The following is a 12,805-nucleotide window of genomic DNA, read 5'->3' on the forward strand; positions in this document are numbered from 1 at the left end:
AAAAAAGGAGAGGTCGGGGAAATTGGAGGGGAAGACGAACCATGAGAGAGTATGGGCTCTGAAAAACAATCTGAGGGTTTTGGAGAAGTGGGGGTGGGGGGGAGGTTGGGTGAGCCTGGTGGTGGGTATTATGGAGGGCACGTATTGCATAGAGCACTGGGTGTGGTACATAAACAATGAATTCTGGAACACTGAAAAGAAATTTTAAAAATAAATAAAAATTATTAAAAAAAAAAAAGGAGGGGGCAAGTACAGAACAACTTAAAAGTAATACCCTACTTCACCAAAGGTCACTTACGGGGCAGCATTAGGTATTATGGGAGAATAATCAGTGAACAAAACTGAACAGTCAAAATGGATAAAATAAAGCTCACCCTAGTTCTAAAGTTCATGAACTTTGCTTGGATCCTTCTCTTTTCTCAACTAAAATTTAACCAATGTATCTGATCATGGCCCACAGCTGCTCTAGCACAAGAAAAGGACAGTGAGAGAAGAGTTGCTGGGGGCACAAGGAAGGGCAGCACGAAGATCTTGACAGTAAAAACAAACACAGGTGTTTAAACTGACCTGTAACCATTATAGAAAACCAACATCCCTAACTTCAGGATACCTCTGGAGGATAAATGATCCTAAGGCAACCACAAAAATTAAGCTCAGTGGACTCTCGTGTAATGGGTTCCCAAAGTGTGATCCCTTTACTGGTAATGTCATCTTCCCCTCAAGCCCTCTCCCAGCCCTACTAGACTCAGAAAAACAGGGCTCACCTGTTTTAACAAACCTTCTCATGTGAGTCCTATGTATGCTAAAGTTTGAGAACAACCATTCTAGTAAAAGATATTAGGAAATTAGATACATTTCAGGAAATTACAATACATTTCAGGGAAAAGGTCCCTCTGAAAGAGGCAAATAAAAATTATACTTAAGTTCTAAGAGTTTTCTGGAAAACATACGTATGTGGAACACTAGTCAGACAGTAATTAAAATATACGTAAGATACTCTACAATTAATCAGGAAAACAGATCTTATAGCGGACTGAACTGAATATAACGCAGCACACAGAATAATCTTCCCAGTGAGCCCCACACTTTAGCCATGGTTTTTACCTGGACTATTATTAATGGTTTTCTTTTATTCATTTCTCTCAATAAATTTAGCTCTTCCTACAGAATGAAATCTACGAAATCACAGATTTGATGCCGTCTTGGTCTTCACTTGCTCTTCCCCTCATTCCATCCTTCTTGACAGGCCATCCCACCAAACTGGATTCTTACCAGAAGGTAGGATTGGCCCATAAGATACCAGCGGATACTAGAGATTACGGAAGGAAGGAAAGAGAAGTTGTTCTTGGGCTTCCTCTCTGATCAAGGATCCCACCTCTAGAACCCTGCTCCAGCCAGGGGGCCATTCCTCCACTCCAGCTAGACCAATTTCTTCCTTATCCTTCCAGTCCTAGGAAGAATAGCAGCTTCCCACTACTGCTAATTTCTGGGCATCCAGTATTTACTATCCAGTATTTACTCCTTTAACCACCAGCATATTTCTACACAGACTCTATCTTATAGATCATTTCAGATGAACCATCTCAAGTGAATGCGTTTCTTGCAGGGTCCCTAGCTGATAAAGCAGTGCTGCATGTTAGTTTTTTTTCCCTAATGAACATGAAAATTAAAGAGTCATTCCTAGCTTTATCAACAAAGGAAAACACATACAACAGGTGGGGAAGCACTCATGTTACTCAGAAGCTACATTCAATCTTTACCTCTGTAAAATATTTTAGAATCTTGTCTAACTTATAAAGGTAAACACAGACGTTATTTTGCCCATTCAATTCATTCAATCAACACTTACTGATCACACACATGTCAGGCAAGGAACAGTGGGAGATAGCAGAAACAAGTTCCTGCTCTCTGGGAGCAAACACACCAGTAAATATAATAGGAACACATAATATGGTGATTCAATGATATGAACAAAAATAAAGCAGCAGAGCAAAATGGGATAGTTATTTTATATAAGCAAAGACCTAGCCATGCAAATTTCTACTGAACTATTATAGACTGAGGAAACAAAAAGTGCAAAGTCTTAAATATAGGACTGTCCTTGGCACATGCTGCCTAAGGTTCTGTAACCTAATTAATAAATACAAAATCTAATAAGCTTTAAATAACTACTTATATCTTTCAAAATTCCTCTTTAATCATGTGTGTGTGCATGTGTGTGAATCTGTGTGTAATCTTTTGTTCTATACCTATCTCGTCACTATTATAGGACTAAAACGGTGATCTCAAATTAAAGTCTTCAAATCAGCAGCCCTGATGTCACCTTTGAGCAAGTGAGAAATGCAAATTTGTTTTAACAAGCTCGTGAGGTGATTCTCATGCAAATTAAAGTTTGAGAACCAGTGCACTAAAATCATCTAAAACTCAAGAGACCCGTTTCCCAATTAAGGCCGTGGTAAAGGTTAACTGTCATACAAGTTTAACTACAATATAAACTTTTGCCTAAAAAACTACCCTATTTCCATGATTATCTTATCATCGAATACACCATACCATTTTATCAATTTCGTAAATACCTACTTTATAATATCAACTCTAAAAATGAAACCATCAGTAAACATAAAAGCCTACTTTTGAACCTATTTCCAGTATAAAAGACTTAGTTAACACACTTCGTTACAGTAAATAACTACCAGATGTTAGAATTTTTAAAAATTTCTAGGGAAAATAGAAATCTGATTATGCACACAACTGGGTAGACTATAACCAGGGAAGGGAGTCTGTCTATCTAGTATACTTGGGAGAGCTACTTGTTACCAAAGGATACTTCAGCCACTAAATGGAAAAGTGAGAAAAAGTGAGGAAACTGGAAAAGGGGAAAAGTAGTTTTCTTATGAAAGAGAAAGCTACTCTAAAGCTATTACTAAAGAAGGTCTACGTTTTCAGTTCTTTAGAGACAATGTTTCAGGTCTTTATGGGAATGAGACAAACCAGCCTCCTATACGGACCTGAAGGAAAACCACTTTATGATATTAAGTGGTGGGAGGGGGGAATACCTCTGACAGGGAAAGAGAAGTACATGGAGTAAAGGTCTACTACGGTGTGAATATTGAAGTCCTACTTTACACAAGATTAACTTCTCTACTTTCAGAGGCTTCTGTGATAAGCCAAACTGCCCCCATTGTAACTTGATGTCAGTTTTCCACAGAAGACATTCTCTGATCCTCCAGTCTGGGACAGGCACCCCCTGTACTTCCCACACGACGGCAAACTGTCAAGCAGGATGAGAGGCAACCTGTCCATCAGCTCCATGAGGGCATCACCTCTGTGAGGACGGCACCGACATGTACTGTGCACAGATGAGTAGACGCACTCTTTTAATTTATCCACAACTGCAATACAAGAAAAAAAATGTATCCACAAATGCACTGCTCAACCAATCTCTTATGCCCACATAAAAATATTCTGTGACAAATTGCTAAAAAGGACTTCGGCAAATCTAGAATTCAAAAATAAACCATGTATTTTCTTGGTGTAATACTTCCACCTTAAGAAAAAATAATTTTTGTTGTCACACTAATACCCCTTCCTCCAAAAAAACAACTTGTGAAAGCAGTCCAAGAATATGGGAAAACGGAACCATCCTCTGGAATGACAAAGCCAACTAAATGAAGAAAGGTAGCCAAAGAAAGCAAATTAATGAGGGGCTTAGATAAATCAACAAAACAAATGGGGCATTAAAATGTTTTAATCCTAAAGCAAAGTCTACACTAGGTAATCATAAACAACGACATTAACTTTAAGGATTAAGAGTGAATCTTTAAATGTGGACAAGTTAAACTGAGTCTTTTCTTTCTTTCTAAGAACTAAGGGTTCTTCATTTGGCCAAACATGGCAAAGTATCAGAAATACCACTGATATTTACAATAAATAATCTGGGACCGGAAGTAAATCCAAGTCAACACTAAATAGATATTAAGCACAATCAGTGTGTAAGACACTGTGACTATATTAGCTTTTCAAATTACTTTTAATCAGAATTCAATGATTAATGAAAGAGGGTGGAGGAGGGGCAAGGCTTTTCCACAATCCTAACTCAGAACTCTTTTGTAATGAAAAAGACATTCTTTTCTTGGGTATCTTTTCACCAATTCGTAATCTCAGAATTACCAAAGACATCTCTCCCACATGGCCAACTCCTTACCAAGGGTATATGATCTTCCCTCTCCTTATGTAACTTTCTATTTCTATTAGTTTTTAGTTTTCTTGACTTCTGTTCAACTCTCTTTTCTCCACATTGTCCTCTATTAAATAGTAGTATTCAGATTATAAAATCTCCTCTCTCAAATAACTTCACTGGATCTCTAACTATAAACATCAAATATAATCTGTCTTCAGTTCTTTTTTTAGTTCTTTTTTTAAAGATTTTTTTATTTAAGAGAGAGTGAGTGAGGGCACGCAGGAGCCAGAGAGCACAAGTGAAAAAAAGGGGCAGAGGGAGAGGGAGAAGCAGGCTCCCCACTGAGCAGGCAGCCCGATAGGGGGCTTGATCCCAGGACCCTAAAATCATGACCTGAATCAAAGGCAGATGCTTAACCAACTGAGCCACCCAGGCATCCCAATTCATCTTCTGTTTTGACTTCTATCTGCTCTTTGGATGCCTTTATTTTGTTGAGACCTGTCACTTCCTTTTCTTCCAATGTTCTGTGCACACTCTCCTTACCCACTGAACTCCTGTGTTGCTAGGTTCTCCTTTCCAAACTTTTTTTGAAAGTCTTTTTTTTTTTTTTTAAGATTTTTATTTATTTATTTGAAAGACAGAGATCACGAGTAGGCAGAGAGGCAGGCAGGCAGAGAGGAAGGGAAGCAGGCTCCCCGCCGAGCAGAGAGCCCAATGCGGGGCTCGATCCCAGGACCCTGAGATCATGACCTGAGCCGAAGGCAGAGGCTTAACCCACTGAGCCACCCAGGCACCCCTTTTTTTGAAAGTCTTACTTCATAGTTTCCCTAATGAGTTTTCCTCCTGGCTCCCTCCAAGCCCAAGTGAAGAATAAGGGCTAAGAACCCAAGACTTCACGAGACTTAAAGAATATCCAATTATAAAAAATCTTAAATGCTAAATAATAAAAATCAAGACGCCATCATAACCTTTCAGTTATTTCCAGTTTTAAAATATATCTATTCTACCATCGATTTTGATAGTGCATCTCTATTATAACTTTAACTCACAGCTATTTCCATGAGCGAAAAAAGTAATGAAGTATTCAAATTCTAATGTGGTCATACTGAATCTGTTTTCAATCATCTGAATTTAACTTCCAAATCGAAGCTACTTTGTCTTATTTTACAACCTACCAATAGTCATTCAGCAGCCAAGGTTCCCCTATCCACATTCCAAATCCTGCTAGCCACTTAAAATCCGTAATTTTTATTTCTCTGCTCCACCTCAAGAGATGAAGGGGGGAAAAAAAAAAAAAAACCTCATACAAATTATGCTGGCTAAAAAAATGTTAAACTACAACTGGCCACAAATTTCAACATCCCTCAAAACTCTGCCCTAATGCAGTAAGGAGAAACATGACCTGGCTTAGTCTCTTATTTTTAGTTATCCATATTATAGAGCAAGTATTAGTAGATAATTAAAAGTAATCAAACAAGGACAAGAAAAGAAATCCCTAAATCCTTTGAAACTAGCCATAGGAGACCAAATAAAGCCCAAAGCAGTTTTTAACCTACTAAAAGTTACCTGCAAGATATTGTCACTTTTCTTAAATAATCTATTTGAAAACTGGATTTAAGAGTTTATTTTTCAAATCACACTATGAAGAAGACAGCAAAATCAAGCAAACTGAAACATTTATACACAGGAAAGGCATTCTACCATCCTGTTTCTGATAGCAAACAAAGTAAATTGTATCTTGTGGCAAGACTTTATATCAGGCTTCCTAACATGAAGAATCTTAAAAATAAATATATTACACCAAGACAAGCTAAGTAGCTACAAATAAAACATTTCTAAAAACACGAGGTCATTACATCGTCCTAATAATATTCTGTACCTAAAGAAAACGGTTTTAATTAATGACCTCAGACCAAAGTCTTGATTTTATTTCAAACTAATACATACTGGCCTCATCAGGGGACTTTTCCAGGATATGGAGACAATCCCTGGGCTTTGTTGTCATTTATTTTATTAAAAACATTGGTAAGTGAATTGCTAAAATATCACACACAAGGGCCTCTCATCACAAACAAAAAACCTACTATGCACTGAACTTAATATTTATTTCCCTCGATACACCCAATAACTGACATTTCTATGAAGACAATGTGTTTGAAAATAAGTACTTAAGAGGATAACAGTTTAAAGTCCCACCTCATCACCCAGTAAACAAGTCCCTAAATCCAATACAGGCCTATAAAAGATTGAGCTTGAGTACATAAAGGGAAAGAAATCTCTAAGAGGCAGCAAAATTCAGAGACAAACCTATAAATCAAAAGGCTGTATTTAGGGCACCTGGGTGGCTCAGATAGTTAAGCAACTGCCTTCCACTCAGGTTGTGATCCCAGCGTCCTCGGATCGAGTCCCACACTGGACTCCCCCTGCTCTGCAGGAAGCCTGCTTCTCCCTCTCCCTCAGCATGCTGCTCTCCCTTGCTTGTCCATGTACCCTCTCTCTCTTTCAAATAAATAAATAACATCTTGGAGCGCCTGGATGGCTCAGTGGGTTAAAGCCTCTGCCTTCAGCTCAGGTCATGATCCCAGGGTCCTGGGATCCAGCCCCGCATCGGGTTCTCTGCTCAGCAGGGAGCCTGCTTCCCTTCCTTTCTCTGCCTGCCTCTCTGCCTACTTGTGATCTCTGTCAAATAAATAAATAAAATCTTTAAAAAAAAATTTTTTTAATAAATAAATAAATAAGTAAATAAATAAAATCTTTAAAAACAAACAGGGGTGCCTGGGTGGCTCAGTCAGTTAAGCCTCTGCTTAGGCTCAGGTCATGATTCCAGGGTCCTGGCATGGAGCCCTGCACAGGGGCAGGGAGCCTACTTCTCTCTTCTCCCTCTCCCACTCCCTCTGCTTGTTCTCCCCCTCTCACTGTGTCTCTGTCAAATAAATAAAATCTTTTAAAAAATTCAAAAAAATAAAAAATAAAAATAAATAAAAACAAACAAAAGGTTGTATTTAATCCAACAATTTCAAATGAGTTCTTACTATACATATGCCAGGTCCTGTTGTAAGAGATTTACTCATCTCATTAAACCCTCACAACCATTCCCATTTTACAGATGCATAAATTAAGCAGAGAGAATTTAAATAGCTTCCCTAAGTGCTGGCAGAACAGGATTCAAACCTGGATGCTCTAACTGCATTATAGTACATTTTTCCCCTACCAACTATTTCCAGTTCTGTTTCCACTGATAGTATTTAACATCTAAAATAAAACAAATAGCGACCCTGCGTGGCTCAGTCGATTGAGTACCTGACTCTTGGTTTCAGCTCAGGTCCTGATCTCAGGGTCATCAGATCAAGCCACAAGTTGGGCTCCTTGCACAGCACAGAACCTGCTTGACATTCTCTCTCCCTCTCCATCTGCCCCTCCCGCTCGTGCTCACTTGCTCTCTAAAATAAATAAACCTTTTAAAAATAATAATAAGATAAAATAAAGCAAATAAAGGTAAAAATAAAGACAAAACTAAGTGACCTCTGGAATGACTTAAGTATTCAATGTCTGAATCTCATTACTTTACAAAACTGAGAATAGTTTTTCCCCATCAGATCCCAAGTGGAGCATACTGGGAGAGAAAGTATCATATAGAAACTACCAAACCAAAAAAAAAAAAAAAAATCCTAAACTAACATATAAACCAAGGTTGGGCAAACCATGGCCTGTGGGCCAATTTTAGCCCTCAGCCTGTTTTTATAAAAGCCTCAGGCTAAAAACGATTTTTACATTTTTTAAAGGGTTGTAAAAACAAAACAACGAACTTGCAGCAACAAAGCCTAAAATATTCATTATCCGGCCCTCTACAAAAAAAGTGTGCAGATTCCTGATCTAATAAGCTACTCAAAAAAGGGGTTCCCTCCTTTTTCTAAAACAGCTAAATGCAAAAACTGACCTGGTGTAAGATAAACTACAACCAGGCAGATAAAATGAGTGGATTCCCTCAGCTCCAAGCCAGAAGACAAAAACCTCTTAAACACACCCCCTCCCAAAAAAGGGCAAAAATGAGTAATTCCCTTTCACCAGGAGGTGGCAGTAGACTCTTTCCCAGGCAAGGTTTTGGTTTCCCCATGGACTCAAGTTTTTTGTGGTGACTATTAAGAAAAGCTTAATAGCCAGAGCTGACTTCCTGGACCGGACAATCTGCGTAACAAATGGAAAAGGAAACTGAAACAGTGACAAAAACCACATCTTCTTTAGTGTCCTGTTCACTACCAGCTAGGAAAACGATACCATTCCCTAAAGGCATCTGGGCTGAGTTAGGGGGTAGTACAGAAGACAAGGGAAAATGATCAACTTACATTATTCAGGGCTGTTCTTCATTTTTGCTTCTACAATTCTTTAAGTTACTACCCTTCAGTTAGTTGAGTAAGACAATGGATTTGTCTCCAAATTTCCAAGCAAGATGACATTTTAAAGATCAGAAGTTAAAAGAAAAAAATGTAATCTTTAGATGTATCTCAGCAGAGCTAAAGCAGAAGTCAAAACAGGAAATGACAAATCAGAGGAACACATGCAAAAATTGCAGGTACTGCATGACTGCCCAAGCTAACTGGCCTGACAGGCGATGGCAAACACCCATGAACAGTGCCAGACCTCTCATTCTTATTCCAACCCTCTACCACACAACCAAAAACTTCATTTTTGCCCAGAAACCCTTGGAAACTTAATCAAATAACATTAGTCTAAAACATGCCATGTCATGAAGCTCCTTGCTATTCATGATGACTCAGCAGCTGCTGCAAAACATAGAGGTGACAGCATAAGACAGTATACAGCAAGCAGGGAGTCTACAAGTCCACAAAAGTTCCAGCCAGGACTAAAGACAGTCTTTATTTTAAGATTTTAAAAATTGAACATTTTTTTTGTATACTCCTGGACACTTTAGTAGTTTCTGCCAATATTAGGTAACACTGGCAGTGCTGATCAAGAAACCCCAAACACCTTTAATCACAATCCAAAAGCTAAAATGTATTTTCTTCTTCAGTTAAATGGCTAGGACAAGAAGCTAAAACTATTTTAAATAGGGAGAAATGATAAATTATCAAACTCTAAAACAAAACTAAACAGCCCAAAATCTTATCAGCTCTAAGACAACTTGATCGTAGGTACTATGATGTTAAGGTATCATCTCCCCAAAATTAGATTTTTAGATTAAGTACATTTAAAAATAAGCTGTGATTGTACCTTTTGTCACCTGGAATATATTAGGTGTTTTCTAAACTCTGTCCAGACCATCTAATACATGTATTTAAAACATTTCACTTTTTATATAGTAACTTTCTTTTAAGATCTAAAAAGCACTCAAAGACATTTATTCTTCAAGGGAAACAGAAAGCATGTGTGTCTAACTTCCCCTCTACAAAAGGATTAGGTTAAGTGGCCAGGCGTGTGACCTGAATTCTAATCTTAAACTAGCCTGCAAGTACCCCTGGTTCCTCACAAAGAAATCTGAAAAACAATCATTTTCTGTATCTATCTGGGGGAAAACTAGGGAGAGGTGAAAGTAATGTCAAGACTTCTAACCATTAGCAGAGAGCTACTTAATACTGTAAATCACCATTTTTACTATAAAAAAAAAATCCCCCCAAATTTTCACTTTAAAAGTTTTGTTTTTAATGATACAATTTAACACCATCACCAAACATGTTATTCAAAAACCATCACCATCCAGAATAAAGCAATCTAGGAATCCTACCTTTAACAGGATGCAACAAGTTATCAGACCCTTTTGCTATACTTTTGTTTTTTTAACAAGTTTAAGACACACACATACCTGCACCTTAGTCTCACTGAGAAGTTTTGTAAGTGACTTTATTAAAATAAATTTTTAACAGTTTCCTACTCAATTCCCATAACAAAAAGGAGGTTTTTTTTAAATCGGATTTTCTCAAAATGTCTCATTTACAGTCAGGATAAACTCCTTTTCATAATTTCAAACACCCATAAGTGCGCAATGTGGTTCATTATTTAAGACCTCCAACATTCCTGGGTGTCAAAAGTACCTAAACGTCTAGAATACGTCCCGTAAAATTAAAATATTTCGTGCATGAGATCAGGACTGGAGTCCCGGTCTACTGTACTGAATAGCCAATTCTAGCCTCCAAACTAAGATGGGGGTGGGGGGAGGATAGAGGAAGGGAGGAAAGAGTCTCGCAGCGGAGAAAAGACGTAAGGGTGGAGAGGGACATTCAAAATGCCCCAGGGCCTAGGTAACTATAACCAGGTTACGGGGGTTTCGGAAAAAAAATCAAAGCAGACGCTCTCAGATCGAAAGACACCGGCGGGGGAGACGCGGAATGAACAGGATGAAAACAAAGTTATTCCACTTTCTGTTTAACAGCGCCCTATCCCCACCCCCGGGTGCCTCGGAAGCAGACTGCCTAGGACAGCCCCCTCCCCACACAAACTGAAACGCGGGAGAGTAGAAAACAGCAAGCATACGAACCTCCAGCCACATCTTCTCCTTTCTCCCTCGAGAGAAGGTTGGGTAATACGCTCAAACCTCCCAGTCCCCGCCAAAAACGAAAGAAAAACGCATCGTAGGCCTAGAATTTCCGTTCCCGCCCTAAGCCAGTCTGGGGAAGCCCCTGGCCCAGAGGCGGGGGGAGGACGGGGGGAGGGAGGCGGCCTGAACCACACGTGTGTGCCGCAAAGATGGGCCTGTCTCAGCCCACTTCCCGTCGCCACCCCAGCGGCCTGAGATCCCGCCGCCTGGCTCGGGCCTTTCCTCAGGCCCTACCGTCCGCTCCACGTGGGGCGCCAGGGCCCCTCACCGCCTGTTCCCTCCCGCTGAGTTCCCGACCCGCTGAGACGCCACCGCGTCGGGGTCCCATACCTGGTGCTGTTGTCGCCCCTGCTGGTAAGGCTTAATTGGCCCCTGGTGGCAACGCCGCGTCCGGATCTTGCCGCCACCGCCCCCTCCTATTCCTCCGGCTCCCGAGGCCATGGCGGAGCCTCCGCGGCTTCCCGCTTCGGGGCGGGTAAGGGGGCGGGAGAGGCAGAGGTGGAGGCCTTAGAGCCCCCCCCGCCCGGCCCCGGCCCAAAAGTCCGCCTTCGCTGCCCACACACTGAAGCACGGCCACACCAAGAGGCGCGAGGTTTCGAGCAGGAGTGAAGAGAAAATGCGCGCTGGCACCAGGGACGGCGGTGGCGGCGACAGAGGCCGAGGAGCTGGCTCCGGTCCGGCAGCCTCCCGCGGACCCCCGCCTCTGTGTATGTCACGGTCTCTATGGAGATCCCCCGCAGAGGACAGAGCGAGCCGCTCCAGGCGCTGCTTAGGCCTAACTCGACCACCGGCTGATGGGGATTCTTCCGTCGCCCTAGCCGTAGCTGCCGCAGTTGAAGCCGCCGGCGCCGCCCGCCTACCCCTCCCCTCTGCGCACAGCGCCCGCCCCGCCGTCGTCGTCGTCCCTGCAGTCGCCGCCGCTATTGCGCCTATTGCCGCTGCTAAGGCCGCCGCCGCGGTCGCGAGCCAGAACGCCGTCACTCGTCAGCGCCCGACGCGCTTGCATTATCATACTGCGACCGAGTGATAGGCCAAGAGGAAGGGAGGGCCGGTGGAGCCCGCGCTCTCGGCGCGCGGCACACTGGGAAGAGTAGTTCAGCGGAATAACGCGAGTTCTCGACAAGGAGGACGCGGAAGGAGATCCACGCACCCGCGCAGAGGCACAAAGCCAGGAGCTCCATTCTTTTCACGGCGCTTAGCGGTAAACTGAGACTTTGAAAGAGGCGTTCAACGTAAAAACTAACCCCCGTTCACTCTGCTTCGCCATCGGTTGGTAAAACAGATAGATACTAAAATCAAAAACAGGAGCTAATATAGAACAGTTTTTTTTTTTAATGGTTAAAAAACAACGTCCGAGATCTTGAAGCCTAAAGCGGAATTAGAAAATGCATACAGTTTCATTAATGTCCCATTAACATGTAAGGGCTTTGCTGTCAAACACGAGGGGATGGAATTCTGGTTCCACCACTCTCTAGCTTGACCTTGGATAAGTCAAAACTTTCTGAGCCTTGGCTTCTTCCTCTCTAAAATGGGAACCATAAAATCCATGGGGTAGAGCTGTTGTGCTCATTTCGGTAGAGTACTTAGTACCTGTCCTGGTATACAAGAAATGCAGTAAGTGACTACAATTATTACCCACGCAGTCAGCTCCCATTAGAGGTAAGTGGTAGGTTGCCAGTCATAAAAGTATAAATATATTTGCTCCAAATAGAAAACATTATATTTAGGAAAGTAAGTAAGCTGGGATCAAACACTGAACCCACAAAGTACAGAGATTGTAGGAATTGACCGTTAGAAAGGGCTTGGTGGTCTCATGGTTCTGCCCTTCCATTCAACCCACCGGAGAGGGGTTCAGAGAATTCAGGTGGCGCCTTCACGCCAGGCAGTCAAAGCCACGGCTATAACCCAATTTTTCTTTAAGAGTAGAAACAAGTGCCCAAATGAGTAGAGGGGAAAGCCTGCTGGGGAGAAAAAAAAAAGAAAGAAAAAAAAACCCCACCACATATAGGCTTAGTGTTTCATTTGAGACAATTGATTTTAAAGCTTAATAGTATCTTTGGACTCAAACTTAATTT

At 41.4% G+C, this 12,805-nt stretch overlaps 1 protein-coding gene across 5 annotated transcripts in view; it reads right to left on the reverse strand.

Annotated features, from left to right (window-relative positions):
* Nucleotides 1–11,389, reverse strand: part of LOC111156648 (nucleoporin 153) — a 68,681-nt gene extending 57,292 nt beyond the window's left edge. For 2 of the 5 annotated variants that reach the window (XM_022517663.1, XM_022517665.1), the window contains exon 1: nt 11,061–11,389. In XM_022517663.1, coding sequence (XP_022373371.1) covers nt 11,061–11,171 — 111 coding nt within the window. In that variant the 5' untranslated portion in view covers nt 11,172–11,389. Of the gene's footprint in view, nt 1–3,295; nt 3,362–10,670; nt 10,715–11,060 lie in introns of those variants that run through there. The other 3 variants (XM_022517662.1, XM_022517664.1, XM_022517666.1) reach the window with 3 other exon arrangements.
* Nucleotides 11,390–12,805: the final 1,416 nt, after the last annotated feature.

The sequence above is a fragment of the Enhydra lutris genome, unplaced genomic scaffold (assembly GCF_002288905.1).
Source record: "Enhydra lutris kenyoni isolate GAN:26980312 unplaced genomic scaffold, ASM228890v2 scaffoldscaffold48, whole genome shotgun sequence".
Classification (NCBI taxonomy): Eukaryota; Metazoa; Chordata; class Mammalia; order Carnivora; family Mustelidae; genus Enhydra; species Enhydra lutris.